Here is a 24,397-nt window from a genome sequence, read left to right as displayed (position 1 = left end):
TTCTCTTGGGTTTTTTTGAAAAATAACCCTCGTTTATAAACATTTTTCAAATCTAACCCTTCTTTTCAAAACACTTAAATATAACCCTTTTGTCAAAGGAAAAGACATTCATATCCTTTTACGTCTTTTCATGCACCACCTCTCTCTCTTAAACCCTAAAAATGATTTTCCCTCCCAAAAACACTCCTCTCCCTCTGCGAAACCACTCTCTCTCTCCTTCAAACCCAGTAAAACCGCCCATGTATACCTCTTTCATTCGAAATTTGTCACAGATCTAGTGAAATCGATAAGCCAAAAGCTCAAATCTTCAAGGTTGAAGTATCGGGACGTATAAGCTCGGTAAGCTGCCATAGCGACGTCGTCGAAGACGCAAACGAGCCTAAAGTCGGCAACGCAATCTCCGAATTCGTTCCCCTAGAACATATAAGTGCTCACCGTGGTCGCTACATGTCCAACCCTTCGTCTCCTACTTCAGCGAGTTTGCATTTTACCATACAACATCTTGTGCTAAAACATCTTGTCATTTAAGTCGAGAAGGCAGATAGCACCAAACTAAGGTTAGTGTAGTGCATTTTATGAGTTAATATACCAGTACAAATATTTCGTTGATAAATGATTTTTCGTTGATGTGAGACAAATTTTTCGTTGGTTACTTCGTTAGTTTTCGTTTAACTCAGACAATTTTTTGTTGATAAAACATTTATATGGTTGATAATATAACGATTTCAATGAAGTGGGTTTCTCACTCAACAACTTTAACCATGGCTAGATGTATAGCGCAAAAGATGTTCGACCAATCGTAAATGGCAGAAAGTTTACACTTACACTTCACCATTCTGTTAGTGTAATAAAAACTCCAGTAAATATTTTTCGTTGCTAAACTTGTGTATTTTCATTGCTAAACGTGTATATTTTGGTTGCTAAACGTGTGTAATCTCGTAGCTAAATGACTGTATTGTCGTTGATATCGACAGCTTTTTTAGTTGATAATTGTTTTACTTTTCTTATATCATACCAATTGCAGTTATTTCGTTGATAACTGTTTAAATTTTCGTTGCTAAACGTGTATAATTTATGTCTGTTTCGTTGATAACCCTGTTACTTTTCGTTGAGTTTTTTGGTTGAATACTCACTTATTTTGTGATTCAGAAATGGAAGAGGTTAGCATATTGGTTCGTTATTGTGGGTCTTGGGAAAAGGTTGGTCTCAGTTATGCATATAAGGGTGGGAAGAGTAAGGGCATGATCATTCCAAATGACATTTCCTACAACCAATTATTGGATATGGTGTACGAATTGACGAATATCGATCGTCGGACACATAACATCCAATTGAAGTATATTTTCAATGTCCATGGTCCAACTGAACCTGTTGAGATTGAAGGTGACAGGGATGTTCATTTTTTTGTACGATGCAACAGCGACAAGAACATACCTGGGACATCTCTATGCATTTCAAACACTGATAGAGAGGTATATGATGATGATACTGAGGTAAATTTTGAGTTAAATGATGATCGATATGATATTGCAGATACAGAATTGTTTGAAGAACCTGACATAGTTGGATTCAGCCGGAACATTGATGATCGTAACGAACCTCAGATAAATATATCAGAAGTTAACGCCAATGATCATACAACTGCCCAGGAAAATTTTTCTTCTGAGGGTAATGCTGGATTTGCCGGTTCTAATTCAATTGGTGCGTCACAAAGCTGTGGTAATATGATCTCACCTGTTGTACATGATGATTCATATGCTGTTTTGAAAGTCGGAGAAATATTTCCAGACAAGAAGAGCTTGTTTAAAAAGTCATGCATGCATGCGCTTCATTTGCACTTCGAATTCAAAGTGGCAAAATCGACAAAAACTCTTTTTGTTGTTCGATGCAAAGTAAGTGAATGCAAGTGGTGGCTTCGAGCAACGAGAGTTGATGACACTTGTTTTTTCGTCATAAAGGTATATCGTGACGAACATTTGTCTTCTTCTTGTTTTGAATTTCATGAAGCTCGTCAAGCAACAGGTTGGGTTGTGGGGGAATGCATTAAGTCTAAATATGAGGGGGTTAGTTGCATTTATAGACCAAATGACATTGTCAAGGATTTTCAGAGAGTGCATGGAGTTTCAATCACTTATGGGAAAGCTTGGAGGGCTAGAGAAAGTGCCCTACATTCATTACATGGTACGCCAGAACAATCTTTTGCTGAACTTCCCTCTTTTTTTGCACAATTGGAATCAAACAATCCAGGAACGGTTACACATATTGAGTTGGATTCTATCAATCGATTCAAATACTGTTTCATGGCCATTGGACCATCATTAAGAGGTTTTCGTACTTGTATAAGACCTGTAATTTGTGTTGATGGAACTCATTTGAAAGGTAAGTATCTTGGAACATTATTTGTTGCCACATGTTTGGATGGAAACAACCAGGTTTATCCTTTGGCTTTTGGAGTAGGGGATTCAGAAAATGATGATGCGTGGACATGGTTCTTTGAAAAATTGAATGGAGCTATTGGAAGCATGGATTCACTTGTTTTTATATCGGATAGGAATGCAAGTATTGAAAAAAGTATCCGGAGAGTTTTTCCAGAGGCCATACATGGTGCTTGTATGTATCACCTTGGTCAGAATTTGAAGTCCAAAAAGTTTAGTGATTCCGTCATCCCTCTATTCTACAAGGCAGCAAAGTCATACAATAAGGTGGAGTTTCACCATATCATGAATCAAATACTCAGATTCGATGCAAGTAATGTTTTCAAGTATTTAAGTGAAGCTGGTTTTGAAAAATGGTCTAGGGCTTATTTTCCTGGACAACGGTATAACATCATGACAACAAATATAGCTGAATGCTTAAATGGAATATTGAGGGATGCTCGAACCTTACCTATTACGAAGTTGATGGATCATCTGCAATCTTTATTACAACGATGGTTTCATGAGAGACGATCAATAGCTCTTGAAATGAAAGGTGAACTGACTGACTATTACGATAAAGTTGCAGAAGAAAGAAGGAATAGGTATTTAAAGTAATTTAATTCTCATTGATAACCTTGAGAAATTTCGTTGATGATTTGTTTATTTCGTTTAGAATTTAGTTATTTTGGTTGATAAAACTTCGAGAATTTTCGTTGATGATTTAAATATTTCGTTTAGAATTTTGTTGTTGTAGTTGATAAAATGTATCGTTGATAACTTTGATGATTTTGGTTGATGATTTATATATTTCGTTGAGAATTTTGTGTTTTTCGTTTACTAAAGTTTCGTTGATAACTATTATTTTCTCGTTGACTATTATAATTTTATCGTTGATAATTAAAATTTTGAAACTTTTCAGGGCTAGGGTCATGACTGTGGAGCCTATTAGTATAAATACTTTTCTTGTTAAAGATGGTGATGATGGAGGACAAGTGGATTTGGCCAGCAAGACTTGCTCCTGCAGAGTTTTTGATATTGACCATATACCCTGCATCCACGCCTTTGCAGCATGTAGAGTTAGAAAATTACCAATAATTTCATTGTGTTCGCAATATTATCGTACTGATATGCTGCTGCTGGCATACGCAGAACCAATCAACCCTGTCTTGAACACAGACGCTAATGTTCTAACTGAGGAATTGAGGGTTGTCTTACCTCCAAAAACCAGGAGAAAAAGTGGACGACCAAAGAAACGTCGAATTCCATCATCTGGTGAGCAAATACAAAAAAGAAAATGCAGTCGTTGCAAACAAGATGGTCACAACCGTCAAACTTGTAGCGAGCCCATTTGTTTACACCCTAGCACGTCAGCACAATGAGTTATGATTGAACTTGATCGTTGGTATTTATTTGTTAGGCTATCTCATGTTTCGTTGATAACTATTACTTGTAACGTTGATAAGTCTTACTGTTTCCGTTGGTAGTTATGTTATGGTGCATAGTTTTTCGTTGATAACTATTATTACTAACGTTGATAAGTCTTACTGTTTCCGTTGGTAGTTATGTTATGGTGCATAGTTTTTCGTTGATAACTATTATTAGTAACGTTGAGAAGTCTTACTGTTTCCGTTGGTAGTTATGTTATGGTGCATAGTTTTTCGTTGATAACTATTATTAGTAACGTTGATAAGTCTTACTGTTTCCGTTGGTAGTTATGTTATGGTGCATAGTTTTTCGTTGATAACTATTATTCGTAACGTTGATAAGTCTTACTGTTTCCGTTGGTAGTTATGTTATGGTGCATAGTTTTTCGTTGATAACTATTACTTGTAACGTTGATTACTCAAACTGTCTTCGTTGGTAAATATAGAATATCATATATATAAATGAAATAATTACAGTTGTATATATTAAATAAACATAATATGTTAATCAAATAGAAATTACATTCTCATCGTGCCCATTTTCCATGTCTCGACTGCAAATTTTTTCCTAATAAATCTCATGTCCTCAGGTTTCAAAATGGTCACGTCCTTATCGGCTGAGAGAATCTCTATGAATTTTATACAGAACATGCCGCAGTCCGAACTGAACGAAAAAGCAAGCGAAATTAGGTCAATTATTTATTAGAAGATTATTTATTAAAGGAATATAAAACCTTACCCATTTTGTTGTTGAGGAACTTCAGGTTGACGCTCTATGGTCCATGGAGATTCATCGTCGATGACGTTGGCCCGCTTCAGCATCTTGGGGATCAATGTTGCAATGGATTTCATTTCATTACTAAATGTCTCCTGTCTGGTGTGCTTGATAAGTGAATCATAACAAATGATCCTCTTTTCTTGAAGGTCTATCACACCAGCAGCCCAATGATCAGCAGTTATATTAATTGGGAAATAAACCCTATCCAAATTGGACCAAGAGACCATATTTTCCTTAGATCCGTCAACAAAATGCAGTAGAAGATCATCACGGTCCCAATGTGAAGGCTCATTGTTCTCTTCGTGCAATTTGTAACGGATGTTGAGATATGTCTGGAAAAAAAATTATATTGAAATATCAACGAAAAAATATTTATGTTATCAACGAAAAAGTGTATATTATAAACGAAGAGTGTAATATAAATGTCAACCTAAACATAGATAAAATCAACGAGAATTAAAATACTTACATGAAAAGGTGTATCCATAATCGCACATTTTTGTCTGAAAATATCAGTATTCTCAGACATTCTTTTACGAATGAACTCGAATGCAACGTCAAGATGCTGCAAAACATATTTATATCATTATAAGAAATAAAGTAAGTTTATCAACCATAAACACCAAAACAAATACAGTTATCAACCAAATCTATATGCATATATCAACCAAATCTATATGCATATACCAACCTAAATAAAAGCAGTAGTCAACGTAAAAGTAATTCAGTTATAAACATAATTTAAAAACTTTCATTAACATAATAACTAATTTATAAATTTCTATATCATTAACAGAAAACGTAATATACAAATTAAGAGTTATAAGTGCGTACCGTGTCTAGTAGCCACTTGCTTTGGTCGATGATTGTATCAAACCAATCCTTTTTTGCATCAATTGTTTTTAGATCAATTGTCTTATCATGATTGATGGGATTCTTAAAGAATTCATTCATTTCAACTTCCCATTCGTTAGGAAACTCTGAAATAGGATTGAACTCTGGGAGGATCTTTCTCTTCTTCTTGGAAGGGTCAGTATATGGTGACAGTTGGTACGGACCCCTCTTCTTCAATCTTTTGCTCTGATACTGTTGACCTTCTGTTGCAAGCTTTGCCAACAAACGTAATTTATTCGCATCAGTATCATCCTCCTCATTAGCAATTGAACTACTCCCATCAACCATTTCTTCGACTGAGGCATCAACTAGTTCATCAGGTTGATCAACCTTAACTTCAGAGATACCAACCATAAATTCATTGGTATCAACCTTATCTGAAGTCGTTGCAACCGTGTTGTCAACCATAAACGTAAGGTTATCAACCTTAAGTTCACTGTTATCAACTTCAAACTGGTAATTATCAACTTTATCATCAACCTTGATATCAACACTGTGACCCTTCTCAATTGCTACAGAAGGATTATCAAGATGACGATCATCATCATCAACAATCTCATCGACATGGGGGGCAACATAAAATCTATCTGCATCATCATCATCATCGGTTGTTTCAGTTGGCAACTGATCCACCTTTTCAATAATATCGCTAATAACTTTATCAAAAACTTCTTTGGATTCAGTTGCCAAGTTCTCGTCCCCCTCGATGGATGTTATATCACCCTTCTCCAGGTGCCCAATTTCCACCTGCTCAGCTTCAACTTCATCTTTATCATCATTTAAAGAAGGTTTCTTCTTCATTGAAGCCTTCTTTCTCCTGGAAATCAGCTCTTCCAAACCCACTTTTTTCTTCTTCTCCAACTCTTGTAACTCTGATATTTCTTTGGCTGCCTTCGGCATTAAACGTGAGCTCCTTCTCAGAGTATTTTTCTTTACATGCTTCCCCTTTTTTATCGCCCTCATCTTCACAATCTTCCTCTTAATCCCCACCTTTTCTTCCTTTTCCTCAACTTTATCATGTGCAATTTTCTTTTCTTCTTCTTCTGTTTTGCTCAACTTCTGAGCAGATTTTAGGCTCACAATCTCGTGCTCAATAGAACTGAGTCTCACCGAGATATCATTTATCTTCTCATCCAGTTTATTTTCTAATGCAGCAAGAGTATCCTTGACCAATCCCCTGATCAACGAACTCACAAGCAATCCCATCTCAAATGTATCATCTGACTTTTTAACTGAACTGACATCAGAGTCAGCTCCAGGGTTCTGAATGGGATGCTTGGCTTTCTTTGCCTTCTTTAACAAGACACCTACATTCCCTTCACAATTAAATGTATAGTCTTGCTCACTTTCTGAGTGTGTGTTGACCATTTCAAAGACTGTAACCTGAAGATGAAACAATAATATAATATAAAACATCTAAATTATATTATCAACGTAAATAAATAAAATACCAACGTAAATAAATAAAATACCAACTTAAATATATACAATACCAACGTAAAATTATACAATACCAACGTAAATATATATAATACCAACGTAAATATATACAATATCAAAGTAAAAAAATAAAATATCAACGTAAATATATACAATACCAACGTAAATATATACAATATCAACGTAAATATATACAATACCAACGTAAACTATATACAATACCAACGTAAAATTCTCAATAACAAATAAAACATATAAATTGTAAATCATCAAACTTCACATTTTCATTATAAACCAGAAAAATATAATTACCTCATCCGCCTCCAATATATCGTTGACAGTCTTGGACTTTGGTGCCTTAGTTGATGACCATTTCAACATTCTAGGCAACAAATTCAGATCAACACAGTCTGCAAAACTTGCTGCAATACTTGGAATAACCTCGTATACCCATAGTTGGAAAGCCCAAGGAAAGCCCAATAGATTGTACCATTCAAAATCATTCTGCTTGGCCTTAAATTTGTCGGACCTTCCAACAAGACAATTAGTTAGGGACTGTATTGTCTTCTTGTAGGACAAAGTCCCCCATGGGTACTTGTTGAACTCATCAACATAATCAACCAGATTCAAGAAATCAACATCAATCAACAGCTTCACATCTCTACCTAAGAGTACATACTCAACAAAATATACAAGTGCCAACTTATATACATCTTCTGGATCTTGGCACTGCATAAAAGTCCTTCGTAACTCTTGGCATGAAATATGATAGCTTCCATTGAAATACTTATTCTGCAAGCCCACCCTAGGTTCACCAGACTTCTCCATCTCTTTCAAATATAATGAGATGTCTGGTAGGGAATGACACCTCAATCCAGTTATGAGGTTAAATTCCCTTATTGAAAAACTAGTTTCTCTTCCACCAATCAAAAACACCAACTTCCCTTTCTTTTCATCCTCTTTTGATTGTACTTGCCGAAGGAGGAGTTGGTGTACAATCTGTGGAGCCCATTTAATGTTTTTCAGTTGTAAGAAAGTACCAAAACAGGTTCCCCTAAACAAAGTCAGCTGATCTTCGCTCAGCTTACTCCTAATATCGCTTATTGTTTCATGTAACTTTGAAAAAGAAAGAACCTTGGCACCAAATCTCTCGTTGATGGGAATCTTGTATGCCATTTTATGTCAAATCTGCATGTATATGAAAGGTGGAAAATAAGTTTATCAAACATAAACACAAAACCAAAACAGTTATCAACTAAATATATATGTATTTATCAACGAAAAAGTCATACAGTTCCCAACGAAAAAGTAATAAAGTTATCAACCTAAAAGTAATACAGTTATCAACCAAAAAGTAATACAATTATCAACCAAAAATTAATACAGTTATCAACCAAAAAGTAATACAGTTGTCAACATAAATAAAAGCAGTTATCAACGAAAAAGGTACAAACTTTCATGAACAGTACAACAACTTTCTACGTGTACTGCAAAACTGATAACAACGAACATGCACGCCTTTACCAACGAAACCCAACACCGTATAACATATATATTACACGCATGACTGTACTGTTTCTCTAACCTCTTCCAAAAATCTCATACATATGAACGAATATTGAAACACCGTAAATCCATGAAATGAAACTAACCTTAGAGTCTCGTTTGTTGTTGTTGTTGTTCGTTCGTAAAAAACCAGAAGAAATTCCAACAAATAATATTCTCGGAAGAACGAAGAAGTTGAAGGAAGAAGATACAGATGTGAGAGAATTTTTTATGCTCGTGTGTGAATAAACGAAGAAGAAGATGAAAGGACGGGTTTTACGCAATTCGAGACGGTAACTGTTGACTTTTAGGATTTTGAACTGTGCAATGGGTAATTTTGTCTTTTCCTTTGTCAAAAGGGTTATATTTAAGTGTTTTAAAAAGATGGGTTAGATTTGAAAAATGTTTATAAACGAGGGTTATTTTTCAAAAAAACCCCTTTCTCTTTCCCTCTTTTTCATGCTTTTTTTTCCTCCAATATAATATTTCTATTTTTTTTGTTCTCCTTTTCTTTTTGCTACTTTAATTGTATTTATTAAATTTTTTGAAAACTAGACATGTGACCATGGCTGGAAATATGGAATGACCTATAAATGAGGATATATAAAATGTACTTTTTATCTACTAAAATGTACTTTTTTATAAATACATTATCCCAAATTTATATGCAATGTATGTAATTTATTTGTAGAGCATATAATTTAACTACACTACATAAAAATTATTTATCTACATAGTAAATTAGTCTATAATTTATCTATAGTGCATAAAAATTATTTATCAACATAGCATATAATTTATTTGTAGTGTATATAATTTATGAGCAGGTAAATCTAACGCAAATAAATTTCAATATATACTTATCATTACAAAACCAAAATATATAATGTAGATAAATTTACAAAAGAAATCAAAATAATATTAATTTTTGGCCCAAAGTCCTCTAGATATTTATTATTGTTATTGTTATTGTTACTTGATGTGTAAGTTAATTTCATTATTAAAGTGTTTGAATTCTAATTATATATAATTTGCAAACAAAAATATGATTTATTTATTTATTGAAAAAAAAAAAAAAAACCCAAACTTCATTGCACGAACGCAATGGTTGAGATTCTTTTCATCCTTCCCACCTCATATTTTTCTTTCACTTTCTGTCACTTTCCTTTCTTTTCTTTTCTTTTGGTGATGCTTCGAATCAGGTCGTCTCGTGTAGGAGTGTGGATCACTTCAATTTGAAAAGCAGAGAAGAAGGAAGCTAATAAAAGCTGAATAATAATGGAATTAGAAAGACAAAATTAAAGACGTATAATACTCATTTGGAAGATGCAGAGCAAGAAAAAGCAAGAAAAGGTTCTTGGCTGGAGAAATCCATGTTGATTAAGAAGTAGTTGTAATTGCTCAAGTACGAAAGAGAGCTCTCACTTTATCAATATTGTTGAAATTAAGAAGTAAAACAATGGGTGAGGGCACTTTGATCAATAAAAAATATGTTTTAAACAGTTTGTTCTTATTGGAATAAATCTTATTCACTTAAAACACTTACACTGGTATCTATAAACCAATGTGAATCGCTATTATCTATAGTAAAATTGACAGATTTCTTAAAAAATGGGCTACATGTTATTTTCGAAACTTTAAAGCAACAAAAACTAATAGAAAGAAGATTCATTTCTTTTATTTTTGAATTATATATACATTATTGTCTCAAAATGTGACCTCAAATATCCCCAAATTTATGTGACAGTAAAATAGTCATTAATTAAAAACACATGTAGGGTCCACTTCAAACAACAAAGAAGGCTTCGAATTTTATTCAACAATTCTTTTTTCATATTCATAACAGAAAAGTGACAATTCAAGGAATCAAGGGCTGAAGAATGACACACAATTCAGATGGATAAATGCTTGTAGAAATCATTCCTCTAGCTGCCTTCTTGATTGAAGCTGCAAGGCACATTTCATCACTCGTAAGGCACGCACAACCTCTGCGTATCAGGGCCGGCTACCATGTCATCCCAAAGCAAATCAGAAAGTTCCATCGTCAGCTCCCCTACCTTTCCTGTTATCAGTAAACAACGGAACATACTTAAAATTCATATGCAGTTACTTCTTGGTTAACGATTGAGTGATCGATACAGTTTCATATAATCCTTTCTCAAAAACATAAGCTGAAAACATAAATCTTGTCAGCCTTGCTTTCGAGAGAATTTATGTGCTATCATTTTCAAATAATGTCTGGTCCTAAACCCATATTATTTGATACTATGCAAGGGAAAAGAGTTCAGGGTTTTAAATTTGGCATTTTAAAAGTTCCTTTCATGGTAACCAGGCAATAAGAGGATGCTTCTTACCATCTCCAATGTGTTTATCGTCCCATGTGATGATTGGCAGCAGAGGAAGTGTGCTTCCTACATACATCATTTCAGCGGCACCTTTGCCTTCCTCCACTGTAAGATTAGTAGTTTTGACACCTTTTAGGCGCCCTTGCTCGACCAATTTAGGCGCTAACTGAAGAAGCCTTTTTGCAGTGCACCCACTAAGGATCTTATCAAACGAAGGCAAGACAAGCTCTTTATCATGGGTGATGAAAGCCACATTCACGTTAGGACCCTCTGCAATGAAGCCTTCCTCATCAATCCAGATAGAAGCGAATGCTCCCTGGTCTTCAGCTTCCATTTTCGACAGCACGTTTGGGAGGTAGTTTACGTTCTTCATCGTGGCAAACAGAGGAGACTTCATGGGGATAGTCGATGTTATCACTTTTACCCCTTCTTTGCATTGTGAAAAGTCCTCATCAATTACGACAGCATAGAATGCAGAAGTTGGGCATCCTGCTGGTGAAAGCAAGAAATCTCCAGGACCAGCGCTCAACCAATACCTTAGAGTTCCTTTCTTGCACTTTGACGCTGCAGCCAGTTGCACAAGAATGCTTCGAAGAGTCGATTGAGGGAAGGGAGGGGAGATCCTTGCATTTGATGCTGATCTTAGGAAGCGGTTCAGATGGACATCCAGCTCATAAAGATATCTTCCAGAAGCAGTAACATAAATTTAGCAGGATCAATAAGCGGGGAATTGGTTCAAAAATCTCACAGTAAAGATGTCTCAACAAATTCTATGAACAGGTTTATTATGCCTACCCATTTAGAATAATGGCTGTATCGAACACCCCATGCCCTCGATGAACCATGTGATCATCTATCGGAATAACCATCATAGCAGGATCAAGAATGATTCCACCAAAGACGCTGGAATACATTGCTGGGTATGGTGGCTTTTTCACTGCATTCCACTTCTGTTGTAGCTTCCCTAGTAACTGCTAGACACAACAACATGATAAGTGAAAAAAAAAGACCAAGAACATAAAAAATAAATTTATAAAGAAGTGGGTTTGGAACTTTTCAAATCTTTGTGTACGGAAAAATCCGTGGCATATTATAGATTCCTATCATTTCTGTGTAACAACATTCATTGTCAATAAGGATCACTTGACATAACATCCTAGAGAAGGTTATCTACTGGTAGATCGGTATCCTAGCAAATGCTACCACATCATTACAAGCACAACCGGATTTTTTGGCAAATCGTGGCAACTTAGCTCGGGAAAGTGCATCTCCAACTACATCTGATCAAATTACTTGGTCACTAGGAGCAATAATCCATTCAAGTACTTCCTCATATTCTATGCCCATTATCAAAATTTCATCATGGAAAACACCATCAATTGGTCAATTTGTCCAACAGTTGAAAGAAAAAGTCGGAAGCTTGTGCAGATTCAACATTGCATGTTGCAATTAACACATCTATCAACTCAATACCCTCTCTCTATCTAACTTCTAGCAATCCACTCAGGTACATATTGAAATTAGCATTAGACTCGAACAATATCCGGCAGGAGAGGCACCAGCACAACAATGACCCGAGTTGAAAGTTTGAATCTTTACTAAATTTGAGAGGTCAATTTGTTCAGCTTTCCTCCATAAATCTTTTGAATCAAATTCAAAATACAAAGAACATAAGCCAAACAAGAACAAAAACAGAAAATCCGAACTCATTCCCCAAAATATATTTACCAAAGGCAGCAATAGTTCACTAACAAGCCACTTTAGATTCACCAACTTCTTTAACAAAGCCCTTACTTCTCATATGAGCCTTTCGATCAAACCAAATTGGGGGTTTGGAGTTGCTCACCTCAGACGACGATGAGAAAACATCAACTTTGTATTCACTGCCATTTTCAGCACCCAATAAAGCCATTTTTCCCCCTTGAAAACAAAGCACAAAGCAGATCAGTATATAAGCACAAAAATATACATAACCCCGAACTCATAACAGAAAAAAGATAGATAAACAAAGAGAGACTAGTACCTGATTTATGAGCAAAAGAGGAGTGGAAGTGTTCAATGATGGAAGAGAATTGATGCAGATATAATAAGGCCGAAAGGCCAGAAGAGACGAATCATGGGTCTATTTGAAATATGTTTATTGGGTATTATGAAATGAGTAGTGGTTGTTATTCACCATTTGTCTCTGTGTGAGAATGGAATCATTTGATCCAGTTTTGTGTTTTCTCTGCTTGCTTGTTTGTCTTGCAGCGTTGGGAGGGCAATGGAGGGTGAATAGGTGAAGAGTGACGCGCCACACCAATCAAGAGACTTGTACCAACTCCCATTCTCTTTTGCTTTTTGGGTTTTACTGGAATTTACTTAAGAAACTCAAGTTATACGTGGAACCAAATCTATTGTTGGGTGGTTAATATGTATAATAAGGACAATATGATTAAAGGGTTTGGATAGAGGGAAAGACAATAAATATGACAAACCTAAAACGGCATTTGGCATTAACCTAAATATGATTAAGGCATGTTCATTCTCCAGCTTTAATATTAAAAAATTAATATTAGTTTTTATAATTTTAACTAGTATTCATCATAATCGTCCGAGACTTTATCCTAAATAATCGGTATAGCCGGTTCGGTTTCGATTCAATTACGATTTTATATGTTATCGGTGTCAAGGTTGGCCTAAGAACAAAAGCCCAACTATATACTAAATGCAAACCCAAATCATGTCAATGCGTTTACAATATGTAGACTTTACAATATCCAAACCCTGCAGTTTGCAAAGTGCAAACAACAAAGTGTGTGTAGCAGTGGCAAAGTAAAGTGAAAACAATCAAACATCATTAAGATTTATCCCTATTACAGTTATCCAAGCATCAAAGTATCAATAAAAGTACAGTCATCCAAAAGTTTCAAATCAAACATCATTAGGATTTATGACCATTTATAAAGTAAAACAGCAGTAGGCAGTGGGCAATAAGAAGCAGTTGGACCACTAGCCATGGCAACAATATACAAAGATGAAAGAACTTTCAATAACAATTCAGTGAATACCTCATAATTATAAAATTTGGATGTAAAATTATAAAATGGTACCTCACTTTGAACTTGCTGGGGCAGGGGCAGGTACTGAACATGTTTGGTTTTTAATCTACGCTTATGTAATAATTTATATTACATATCAATGGTCTACATTAAAAGACATTAAAGTATTAAATATTAAATAATATATATCGGTCCGGTTCGGTTAACTAGTGGTTTATAAAAAAATTTGAAACCAATGACCGGACTGATTTAACTCGGTATGGTTCGATTTCTGAAATCGTTTGACCAAACTCAATCAACCAACCAACCAATCTAGATTGGATCAGTCGGTTTGATTACTGGTTTCCTTTGCACAACACTAGTTGAATCCTTCTTTCTAATTCAAATATAAGGCCAAGTAGCCGTTGTATCCTGTAAGCATTGATTAAATGATTCAATGAAAGCTCTCTTTGAGTGATTCTCTAATCTATGTTCTTCTTCTACTTCTTGTTCTTCAATATCATTACAAGTTCATACAAATATCAAAACTAACACCTATCGTACAATGATGATTTCTCTGATACTGAACCATTTGTTTTCCCTGGTCTTACTGGATAACTCAAAATTGACAAAGAATCAATTGCCAAATTTTGTGAGAGAAAATGTCGAAACCGAATTCAATAGAATGATGAAATTAGTGAATGAATCAATATTGACAAATTTATCAACTACCAGTTTATCATTATCGATTGATCGATATACCGACCATCGATAAATCGACTTTATCGATAACCGTTTCATTATTTGAGTTACCAAAATGATCAGTACGGTAACGATTTTCTGTGTTCGATAGCAGTAGTCATTACCATAACAACTCTAGGTACTATAGTGTTTCTCCTCTATTAATCACACATCCTACGAGTTTTAATAATTTGATTAAATAGCTTAGTGTGGCATACTTAAACTCAGCCATAGTTCCTATATCAGATCAAGTATATGAACAACTAGTCAATCTTGGAATAGGCACGATGTTTAAAATTGGCACAAGGACACCAAATTAACACGTCATATTCGAATTTTTTCTACCCATTTAGCACCCTGCATGTAATTATATACCAGTATAGCATCGAGTCTCAATTTTGTTTATCAATATAGCACTCCAAATTAATTAATGTTGTATTTTTTTCAATCACACCATTTGCATTGGGAATGATTGATTTTTATTCAATCGCGCCGGTAAAAATGGCATAAATATTATATGAAACAACAGTGATGTCACTAAAAATTACGTGATTATAAATTTCTTATCAATAATGCCACCAAAAAGTGTGGCGTTATTAACGGAAGCATTACACATACATAAAATAAACATCCATAAACTTACATAAACATGTGGCATGCCTATGTGGCTTCTTTAATAAAGTTTGTTTGTTTTTTTAATCTATGTGGCATGTCTATCTGGCTTGTCACCTAGATTATGTAAGTTTATAAATGAAAAATTTACGCACTTATATCATTTTTACATTACTAATATGTACAATTTCTTCTTTTTTTATTTAGTGTAAGTCTTATTTATCAAACAACATTGTATATTTATATTTGTGATGTCGACACGTGGTGTTCTACTTCCATGTGATGAAGACACGTTTGTTGAAAATTTTGGAAGGATTTGTTGAAAATGAAAGAGAAAAAGAAAGGAAGGTAATGAACGACTTTTTCAAGAAAATGATGTGGAAGACAAGGATCGGAACAATGATCAAGAGGACTTCGATCCAGAAGAATATGTTAGTAAAGAAGGAGGTAGGGGTCACCATTTGATCCATGAACCTAGGCTTGGCCTGGGCCTGGGCTCCATTTTAGGGGTCAGGTCAGGCCCGAAACCCGATATGTCGGACCAATTCTGACCCGGCCCTAGCCCGGCCAATAGCACCATATTATTTATATATTCTCTATATATATATACATATATATGTGTGCAATTGTGCACCATCTCTCTATTCACTATCTATATATGTCGATTATATATAGACAGTGCAATATATATATATATATATATATATACACATACATACATACACATATATATAATATGTATATATCATAACTGCATAGACAATACAATTGATATGTAATATATAACACACATATAAATTTTAAATAATCAAAGTCGGATCGGGCCCAACGCAAGACCCGGCCCAAGCCTTAAGACCCCCGATCGGACCTGAGCCTCATTTTGAATGTCAAGCCTGACCCAAAACCCTATGCCGAGCCCTAGATGGAGGCGCCTTTCTCCTTTGCCTTTGGATAATCTATTGGGCTTTGGCTATTTTTATTTTTTTTGGGTTAATGGGTCGAAGTGAAGTGACTAGTACGAAATTTATAATCAGGCCACTAGAAGTGGTGTCATAGCTGATTATATATATTGAAGAAAATTCAATCAGGTCAATATTTATGACATGATTGAAAAAACACAATACTAATCACGTCAATACTAATTACATCATTAATAATGTGCGAAAAATACAACAGCACTCACTACTCACGGAATGTTATACTGGTATATAGTTATGTAGAGTGTTAAATGGGTAAAAAAACTCCAATATTAAGCAAATAGAAAGACCACTCATGATGATTAGACTTGATAAGACGTGTCACATGTGGGGTCCAATCAGTACTCAAAATAGCCACGTGGCACATTTTCAATACCTTTTGCTGGTACGACCAACAAACTATGATGATCAACTACGCAGGTTATCATTTCCTCTCTATTATATTAATCATCATCATCTTCTAAACCGATATCAAACGGTGACAATTCAGACACTCTACTATTACTCGTACCATCTGATTCTCATCTTCTAATTTTGAAAAATTCTATTTGTATTTCTTATGAATTTTATAAATTATATTTCTTGTTTGAAATAAAAAAAAAATTAATTCAACATGAAAAATGTATTGTATTGAATATCTTTTGTTTATATCTAATCGTTTAAAATTGTCTTGCATTTTTAATATTAAATGTAATATTTTTGTTAAAAAATATATCACTAAATTCATAAAATCAAATTTATAATGGTATAGAATTGTTATGTATTTTTTAAATTAAATATAATTTTTTGAGTAAAAAAATATATAGCCAGATTGGTAAAATAAATCAAAATATAAATATAATTTTCAGGCTTTGCTCGATTTAGTATGAGTACGTGGTTTGTTACTTAAATCAAATGAAGAAAGCACAACAGCATGACACGTGGACACCTCGTAGTACTGTCGATGTTGACGTGTCAACCGCCGTTTGGTCTGACAAATGAAAATTATTGTACTAGTAAAACGATCTGACCCATTTGAAGTTTCGGGTGGTTTAAACAGGTTACCCACGTAAAGTGGACAGCAAGTGGGGGCCCAAAGAAATAGCAGGGGAATGGCCCGCACTACGAAGGGGCCTAAGCTTTAGGACGGCGCGGCCCGGTAGGCTTCCGGAGAAGATTCTAACATAATCTTGTCGTCACGCACTATCCAACCACGCAATCTCTTGGTATTCGAACCCCTCCAATCGCTCGTTTTTGCTTTCCTGTTCATTTCGCCCTCTATCCTCACAACTAGACAAAAAGAGCCAAATTATTTGAAATAATGTAAAAAATATTTTTTTAATTTTAATATATTTTTTTTTGGGTGAGAAAAGTCAACTGTGGGGTTGTGAAACGGAAAAGCCAGGTCGTCTTTTTGTTTGGTAGTGGAATGAACCGGTTCTGTTAAAATACCCGGTTCAATTATTTTGTATTTGGTGAAATATATATATATATATATATATAAATTCTCTTATGTGGACACTCATAAATTAACATAACTCGTGTACTTCTATCTCAGTTATTGGATCTATTAGATGGTTGAGATTAAAAAATTATGGATTCTCAAAATTTAACCAGTTTTCTACCCTAACCCATTTTAATCCCAACGTGCTTCCTCCTCCCGACTTTCCTCCCTCTCGAAATTCCATCCCAGCGTTCTCATCATTTCCCGCCTTCTTCATCATGATATCCTCTTCTTCATCTTTGGTTTACTTATTCATCATTAGATAAACCCAATTTGCTTCATGTATGGTTTGCTTCTTCTTCATCTTTGATTTTAGTTATTTCAAATAAAAGTTATTTGGGTTTGCTCCACTTTGAATCATTCGATACGCAAAGGTTTTTCTTTTTCGTGTAATTTCAAGGGGGAGGAATGTCTAGAGGAGGAAGCACGTTGGGATTGAAACGTGTGTGGATAGAAAATGGGTTAAATTTTGAGAATCAATATTTTTTAAATTTCAACTGTCTAATACGTCTAATCGATTTACCAAGATATAAATGCTCAAGTTATGTTGATTTGTGGGTGTCCACATAAGAAAATCCTTATATATATATATACATATATATATATATATAAAAATAGAGAGGGAGAGATTTAAGGCATGCAGATGGATGAGATGTTTTGATGATGTGAGTGGAGTGTGGGGAGTCTCAAAATTTCAGAGCATGATGTGTCAAAATTCCCATACCATCAATCTCTCTCATCTTTTTTTTGATAGGATGGATTGATTGGGGCCATAGGATGGGATTGCTGAATTGATCAAAGCTTTTATCATTTCTTGAGTTGAAGTTTCTACACCTAAATATATTACATAACAAATTTGCCCAATGGATATTAACAAATTAATCAAATCCAGACAAAAAAATACCTATATAAATAAATAAAAACCCACAATTTAAATCCTTAAAAGAAACCCTCAAACCCATTTGCAACCATTAAGTTGGGATTTTCCAATGCTTCTAATTGAGGATGAAATAACAAAATCGACACAATTACTATCCTCAGGATATTTCTCTATTTGATTTGTTTAAAATCCGAAAATTAATCCTATAAGGTTTTGGGATGCCTCTATATACATTGAATTTCTTGAACATATTTAAATATTTGTTAATATTGTGATATTCATGATTAATTATTCTGACATGAAATTGGATTTCACGTGTAATAAAAAAAATCAATAATTAGTGAAAAGAAAATCATATTTAAAAGCAACAAAATTTAGTCACTAAGATATGTCGTTCATTCAGGTGAAATATCATAGTTCTTTTTATTCTCCCAACCTTTGGATCAACTGTTCAGCAACATTTCTTTTTATTCCTCCTATACTTACGAGCCTCTTATCTCAATTGTTGAATGATTGAATCTAAACGGATGAGATAAAAATTGATGCAAAATTTTTTTAAATAAAATCAAAACACAAAATTTGGGGCATTCAGGTTGCAAACGATCCGTCAGATTAGAATGATTAGTTCATCGGGAAATGGATTGGGGAAGGTACACCTCGTCAAGATGAGTCGAATGGTATTATCGATAATTAAAGGGGACGTTGAGTTGGCCGGATCAACAATAAGAAGAGTCGACGATGCCACAACTTCAACTTTATTTTTTTGTCAATACACATAATGAGCTTAGGCAAAGAAGACTCATTTAAATAACTCAAAAAATAAAAAAGATCATTTAGTAGGCCATGGGGGCTTTCCTAATTTCAACTCTGATGAAACTTTTTTTGTTAGAGATAGCAATAGGGACAGTTATTTCATCTATTTTGATATTGAAAATCGAGTTTTTGAGATTGACAATGAACATTCGTTTCTAAGTGTCAATGCAATTATTAATGTGATTATTCCAACTATGTTTAGTATCATATTCAAAAGTAACGTAGCGGGAATCTTCACTATCGGATCCATTATTCAGATGACTCGAAATTGGATAACGATAAAATATATATAGACTTATTGAGCGTAGAAATTGATTTTCATTGGTATGATTTTCAACTCACCAGCTGTTTTAAGATTGTGATGGTGAATTTGTGATGTGATAGATATTTAGATAGGACATTTATTTGTAACTGTATTTATAGCTGATTTCTTTTTTTTTTGTTGCTATTTTTGATATGTCATTTAAAAGATATGACAAATGAATATCATATCATTATCATGTGTTTAACTATTTATTTACAAAATTAGGGTATTTCATGTGATTTGCAATCTTGAAAAGGGCATCAATAATAGCTATGAGAAATATTGATGATTCCTGCGGCTTTCCTACAATCTTCACTGTTACAGTAGTACTGGAGAGCAAGCATGCAGTATCGCATGCATTTATCACAATGAGCCACGGCCCGTCCATTCGGCATCCTCCAATACCTTGTCGTGTCCGTGAGTGTTGAGACCTAAGGGTTGAGGGAGAGGAGAGAGAGGACACAACTATTTAAAGAGCGGCACCATAATGTGGTGCCATATCGTATTGAAAAAAAGAAATTATTGCCAAATGAGACGAAATTTTAAGTGTCGTGTGGTGTCGGTGAGTGTTGAGGCCTGAGGAAGAGGAGATAACTTCTTTAAAAAAAAATTTGGACTTATTTTAGACTAGGTTTGGTTAGGTGTAAAAAAATTGTGGTGCCTTGGGTTCGCTTGGTGCCCAATACCCTAACTTTAACTGCTTTGTGCAAGTGTCGATTTTGACATCGTCGGATTATTAAAGCCGATTTTCTTCACTGCTTAATGGGTGGGTTTTGCAATCAAACCCCCCTCGACCTTTACATTCATGAACCAATTACCATTCGGCCTGAAAAAACCTTTACACGCCTCCAAAAATCTTTTGGGACGCCTACACCCCAATACCCCATAGAAACGGTTTACCTAAGACTCTTCCTTGACCCGTAAATCTTGACACAAGGTTAACTCTTTCATAGTGATATCTCACTAATGGCTAATTACAATATTATTATAACATTAGTTATTAATTTGAGAGTAATTATACTAACATTAAGATTGAAAATACAAAATATTGACATCATCATTACCTGAACTTCTGATCCCAACCATTCCTATAGCTGGAATGCCTACAAAAAGAGGGCCTAGCCCTCTGTTTTTTTTACTTTTATCTACTCCTCTTCCTCCTCCTCCAGAGGAAATCTTTTTGTTTTATGTGTCAAAAACTGTGGGGATCCTTCATTATCATCAAAATATTGTCCCTCTCTCTGTCAAGTTTAATAATTTAATGTTGTACTGTACCTGTAATTGGAGATCTCAAGCAGCTTTACCGATACTGGGGTGAAAATCTCTCTCAATTTTCTCTCTCTTTCTCTCGCAGAAACAACTTTCTGTTCCTTTCAATTTTTTCTTCACTGACAGAGAATACCTGTGCACGCACGCATACTCAATACCAAAGCCAGTAGAGCCCATACGGCCATACATACATCATGTATTATCTAGAGAGAGAGAGAAGAATCACACCCTCTATCAGACATGTCTAGAGAGAGAATGAAACAGAGTAGGACAAGGACGGGCAGGAAAACACAGAGAGATTTTTCTTCCAAGTCAGATCATATCTATATAATTTTTATTTTCTTTTTGGACTTTTTTCTTCTGCCATTCAATTCATCAAATCCCCATAAAAGCCTTTATGAATAACACCTTTTCACTCCCATGTTACATAACAAACCAATCACACCCAATTTTTCATTCCGCAGAATTTCTCTTCCATTTTGTTAAAGATCGTTCCTTTTCGTTCTTCGTCTGCTTGTATGAGGGAAATTCATAGTGGGTTTTAATGTCTTTTTGAGAACTTACGGTTGAGAGTTTCATCTTTTTTTGGGGAGGAGGGGGGCCGTTTCTGTTTTGGTTAGTTTGTTTTGAGTTGTGTTTTAATGGAGCTTTACCGCCATTTTGATCACTGTGACACCCACTTGCCTCCCGGGTTTCGGTTCCACCCAACTGACGAGGAACTCATTACATTCTATCTCTTGAAGAAGGTTCTTGACAGTAACTTTACTGGGAGAGCAATTTCTGAAGTGGACCTTAACAAATGCGAACCATGGGAGCTTCCTGGTACATGATATTCACTTTTCTGTCTTGACACATCTTTATGTTCTCCAAGTGTTTGATTTAATTTCTCGGGTACTTTTTTTTCTTGTGCAGGGAAAGCTAAGATGGGAGAGAAAGAGTGGTACTTCTTTAGCCTGAGAGACCGTAAGTACCCAACTGGACTTAGGACTAATAGAGCGACTGAAGCTGGGTATTGGAAAGCTACTGGAAAAGATAGAGAGATTTACAGTTCAAAGACTTGTGCACTTGTGGGAATGAAGAAGACTTTGGTGTTTTATAGAGGAAGAGCCCCTAAAGGAGAGAAGAGCAACTGGGTTATGCATGAGTATCGCCTTGAAGGGAAGTTTGCTTACCATTACCTCTCTAGGAGCTGCAAGGTAGGTGTTCCAAATGCATAATAAAGTTATACTTATGTGTTTACATTCGTTGTTCATAGTTTGTTCCTCATTAGTATGGTATGACAGTTGTTTTGTTGTTTAGAATCATGATTTTATGCTCTAAATCTGTACCAAGGTAGCTGATGATATATGTTATATATTGCGATTTGAAGCTCAAAATCATGGACTTGATTCAATTGCTGCTTAACTAAGTGTTTAGGTTTTTCTGTTTCTTTTTGCTTTCATGAACTAGTTCTATTTTAGGGATAAAGCTTGATTCAGATCAGTTGTTAATGCAGTTTCATTAATTGTTTTTATCCCTTTTTGCATCAAAACACTGCTGTTGTAAAATTATACAACTATTCACCGCATGTGCATGAAATACTATTCACCCTTAATGCTAATAAATAATGATTCTCAGCATATGAAGCCCCTTTTTTTAATGAATCGATAACATTTAAACGGCTCATTATTTCCTGTAGAGGTTGGTACCCAAACTCTAAAGGCAGTTTCTTTGATTTTTTTCAAGTTAGTGTGTGTGGTTTGTCCCTTCACATCTTCACTTTACTGCACAACTTTGCTGATAGCCATTTTTACACTTGAAAACATGAACTCTTTGTACTTCACGTCATTGCATTAATAAGGTCAACAGAGATATCTTCCAAGTAGTTTTTCCAGCTTTAAGCAAACAATTAATCTCCTTAGAATCATTAGTGTTAATATCCTCATTACTGTCACTGAACTGTATTGTGAATTCAGGATGAGTGGGTGATCTCCCGGGTCTTCCAAAAGACTGGTGGTGCCAACACAAGCAGTAGCAGCAGTACTGCTGGGGCCAAGAAAAACCGTCTGAACCAAAACATCGGTCTCAACACAGAAGCCAGCTCTTCTTCTTCAGTCTCTCTGCCGCCTCTCCTTGAACCTGGGAGTACCTCCTCTGTCACAGGGACCACATCAAACACCACCATGACCGACCGTGATTGCAGCTCTTATGGCAGCCACACCCAATCCGAGCACGTGTCCTGTTTCTCCACAATCGCGGCTGCCGCCTCCGCCGCCAACAACTACTACTTTGATTTCACTCCAATTCAGCAGCAGCCGCCTCCATTTCTTGCTATTGAAGCAGCCTCTAGGTTCCAAACAAATGCTGGTGTCAATGCATTCCCAAGCCTGAGGTCCTTACAGGACAATCTGCAGCTACCCTTTTTCTTCTCATCTCCCGGGATGGTCCCTTCTATGCAATCGCCGGCAATGCAGGACGGCGGTGCTGTTGGCTGCCCTAGTATGACTTGGGATTTGGCTAAGGAGGAGAGGGTTGGCTCTGATGGTGGACGGATGGCTGTTGGTCCCACTGAGCTTGACTGCATGTGGAATTACTAAGACTGTTTGAGAATTCCATGTTTAATCTCTACTGTCATTATCTTATGATCAGTAGTATTGCTATTTCTGAACCTGGATTTGTGATAATGATGTGTGTGTAGTAAATAGTAAGTAGTGTTTGTAGGGTAGATTTGGAAATTACCTATGTTGTTATCTATCCTTATAAGAGTGAGATACTACTCTGCTTAGGAGGGTGACTGCTTTTAACTTTAGTGTTTGATGTATGTCCTCAATGTAGGTTTTAATTGTGTGTCTACATTGAACTTGTGATTCATATGGGTATCTGTTTTTAGGCCTATATGGTATGTAGTATAATGCTTGAATTAGAAAGTTTTGGCGTGTTTTCAAGCACTAAGACCGGTCACTTATGTTTCATTAGATAGGGATTTTGGTTATTCGTAACAAAGATTGGGATGGTGAAGTTGATGTAGTAATTCTTTGCAAATGCGGGAGGTCGCAACGTCGACTCTAACACTAAATATTTACAGTATTATTTGCTTGTATGGGTTAAAACCCATGGAAGGCTTTGTGGAGTTAAAAACTCTTTTTTGTGGGCTCCGACTGTAGGTTTTCGTTTTGTTGTACCTATCGTCAACGTGGAGCGGATTGGGTTGATGACCTGAGTTGAGTTTTTCTCAGTTAACAAAAAGAAAGTATTTTGATTATTTGGGTGTGGTTTTGTGGACAATGAATACTATTATCCTAGACCCTTCAAATGGGTCGTTGACGTTGGTGGATGAATTGGATTTGCACCACAGGCTTTTACCTCCTTGTGGAAGGGACAAATTTAATTTCTGATCCATGCAGGACATTATATGTCGGTTGCTTGGCAGTTGAAACACTATAGTAGGTAATTAGGGACCATGCTGTAACACTACA

The 24,397-nt window shown here is 35.4% G+C and overlaps 4 protein-coding genes across 4 annotated transcripts; 2 read left to right on the top strand and 2 right to left on the bottom strand.

Moving 5' to 3' along the window:
• The first annotated feature begins 13 nt into the window (after nucleotides 1–13).
• LOC119985456 lies at nucleotides 14–3,796 on the top strand. Its single transcript, XM_038829758.1, has 4 exons — nucleotides 14–557; nucleotides 1,150–2,818; nucleotides 2,945–3,019; nucleotides 3,337–3,796. Exons 2-4 carry the CDS (start codon nucleotides 1,152–1,154, stop codon nucleotides 3,794–3,796), a joined length of 2,202 nt encoding a protein of 733 aa, XP_038685686.1. The 5' UTR covers nucleotides 14–557; nucleotides 1,150–1,151.
• A 381-nt stretch (nucleotides 3,797–4,177) lies between these two features.
• Nucleotides 4,178–8,129, bottom strand: LOC119985455. The gene is made up of 6 exons (XM_038829757.1): nucleotides 7,266–8,129; nucleotides 6,624–6,896; nucleotides 5,454–6,512; nucleotides 5,089–5,184; nucleotides 4,581–4,951; nucleotides 4,178–4,505 (listed from the first exon to the last, which is right to left on the bottom strand). The coding sequence occupies exons 1-6, from the start codon at nucleotides 8,127–8,129 to the stop codon at nucleotides 4,361–4,363; spliced, it is 2,808 nt and encodes a 935-aa protein (XP_038685685.1). The 3' UTR covers nucleotides 4,178–4,360.
• A 2,154-nt stretch (nucleotides 8,130–10,283) lies between these two features.
• On the bottom strand, nucleotides 10,284–13,158 carry LOC119985053 (D-amino-acid transaminase, chloroplastic-like). Its single transcript, XM_038829213.1, has 5 exons — nucleotides 12,867–13,158; nucleotides 12,690–12,763; nucleotides 11,639–11,814; nucleotides 10,853–11,526; nucleotides 10,284–10,560 (listed from the first exon to the last, which is right to left on the bottom strand). Exons 2-5 carry the CDS (start codon nucleotides 12,753–12,755, stop codon nucleotides 10,463–10,465), a joined length of 1,014 nt encoding a protein of 337 aa, XP_038685141.1. The 5' UTR covers nucleotides 12,756–12,763; nucleotides 12,867–13,158; the 3' UTR covers nucleotides 10,284–10,462.
• Nucleotides 13,159–20,867: 7,709 nt separating this feature from the next.
• LOC119985031 (protein CUP-SHAPED COTYLEDON 2-like) lies at nucleotides 20,868–23,853 on the top strand. Its single transcript, XM_038829188.1, has 3 exons — nucleotides 20,868–21,764; nucleotides 21,855–22,138; nucleotides 22,898–23,853. The coding sequence occupies exons 1-3, from the start codon at nucleotides 21,584–21,586 to the stop codon at nucleotides 23,516–23,518; spliced, it is 1,086 nt and encodes a 361-aa protein (XP_038685116.1). The 5' UTR covers nucleotides 20,868–21,583; the 3' UTR covers nucleotides 23,519–23,853.
• Nucleotides 23,854–24,397: the final 544 nt, after the last annotated feature.

This window comes from Tripterygium wilfordii, chromosome 19 (assembly GCF_013401445.1).
Source record: "Tripterygium wilfordii isolate XIE 37 chromosome 19, ASM1340144v1, whole genome shotgun sequence".
Lineage (NCBI taxonomy): Eukaryota > Viridiplantae > Streptophyta > Magnoliopsida > Celastrales > Celastraceae > Tripterygium > Tripterygium wilfordii.
The sequence above is the reverse complement of the archived record's forward strand: the minus strand, read 5'-3'. Positions and strand labels throughout refer to the sequence as shown.

Bases quoted from the DNA above. Each gene is read 5' to 3' on its own strand.
- LOC119985456 (XM_038829758.1), top strand. From the start codon at position 1,152: ATGGAAGAGGTTAGCATATTGGTTCGTTATTGTGGGTCTTGGGAAAAG. The intron at 2,819-2,944 runs GTATAACATCAT...GTTTCATGAGAG, and splicing joins GCTTATTTTCCTGGACAACG to ACGATCAATAGCTCTTGAAA. The intron at 3,020-3,336 runs GTATTTAAAGTA...GAAACTTTTCAG, and splicing joins GCAGAAGAAAGAAGGAATAG to GGCTAGGGTCATGACTGTGG.
- LOC119985053 (XM_038829213.1), bottom strand. From the start codon at position 12,755: ATGGCTTTATTGGGTGCTGAAAATGGCAGTGAATACAAAGTTGATGTT. The intron at 11,815-12,689 runs GTGAGCAACTCC...TGTGTCTAGCAG, and splicing joins TTTTCTCATCGTCGTCTGAG to TTACTAGGGAAGCTACAACA. The intron at 10,561-10,852 runs GTAAGAAGCATC...TACTGATAACAG, and splicing joins CGATAAACACATTGGAGATG to GAAAGGTAGGGGAGCTGACG.
- LOC119985455 (XM_038829757.1), bottom strand. From the start codon at position 8,129: ATGGCATACAAGATTCCCATCAACGAGAGATTTGGTGCCAAGGTTCTT. The intron at 6,897-7,265 runs GTAATTATATTT...TTTCATCTTCAG, and splicing joins ATATATTGGAGGCGGATGAG to GTTACAGTCTTTGAAATGGT. The intron at 5,185-5,453 runs GTACGCACTTAT...TATGTTTTGCAG, and splicing joins GCAAGTGGCTACTAGACACG to CATCTTGACGTTGCATTCGA.
- LOC119985031 (XM_038829188.1), top strand. From the start codon at position 21,584: ATGGAGCTTTACCGCCATTTTGATCACTGTGACACCCACTTGCCTCCC. The intron at 21,765-21,854 runs GTACATGATATT...TTTCTTGTGCAG, and splicing joins CGAACCATGGGAGCTTCCTG to GGAAAGCTAAGATGGGAGAG. The intron at 22,139-22,897 runs GTAGGTGTTCCA...TTGTGAATTCAG, and splicing joins ACCTCTCTAGGAGCTGCAAG to GATGAGTGGGTGATCTCCCG.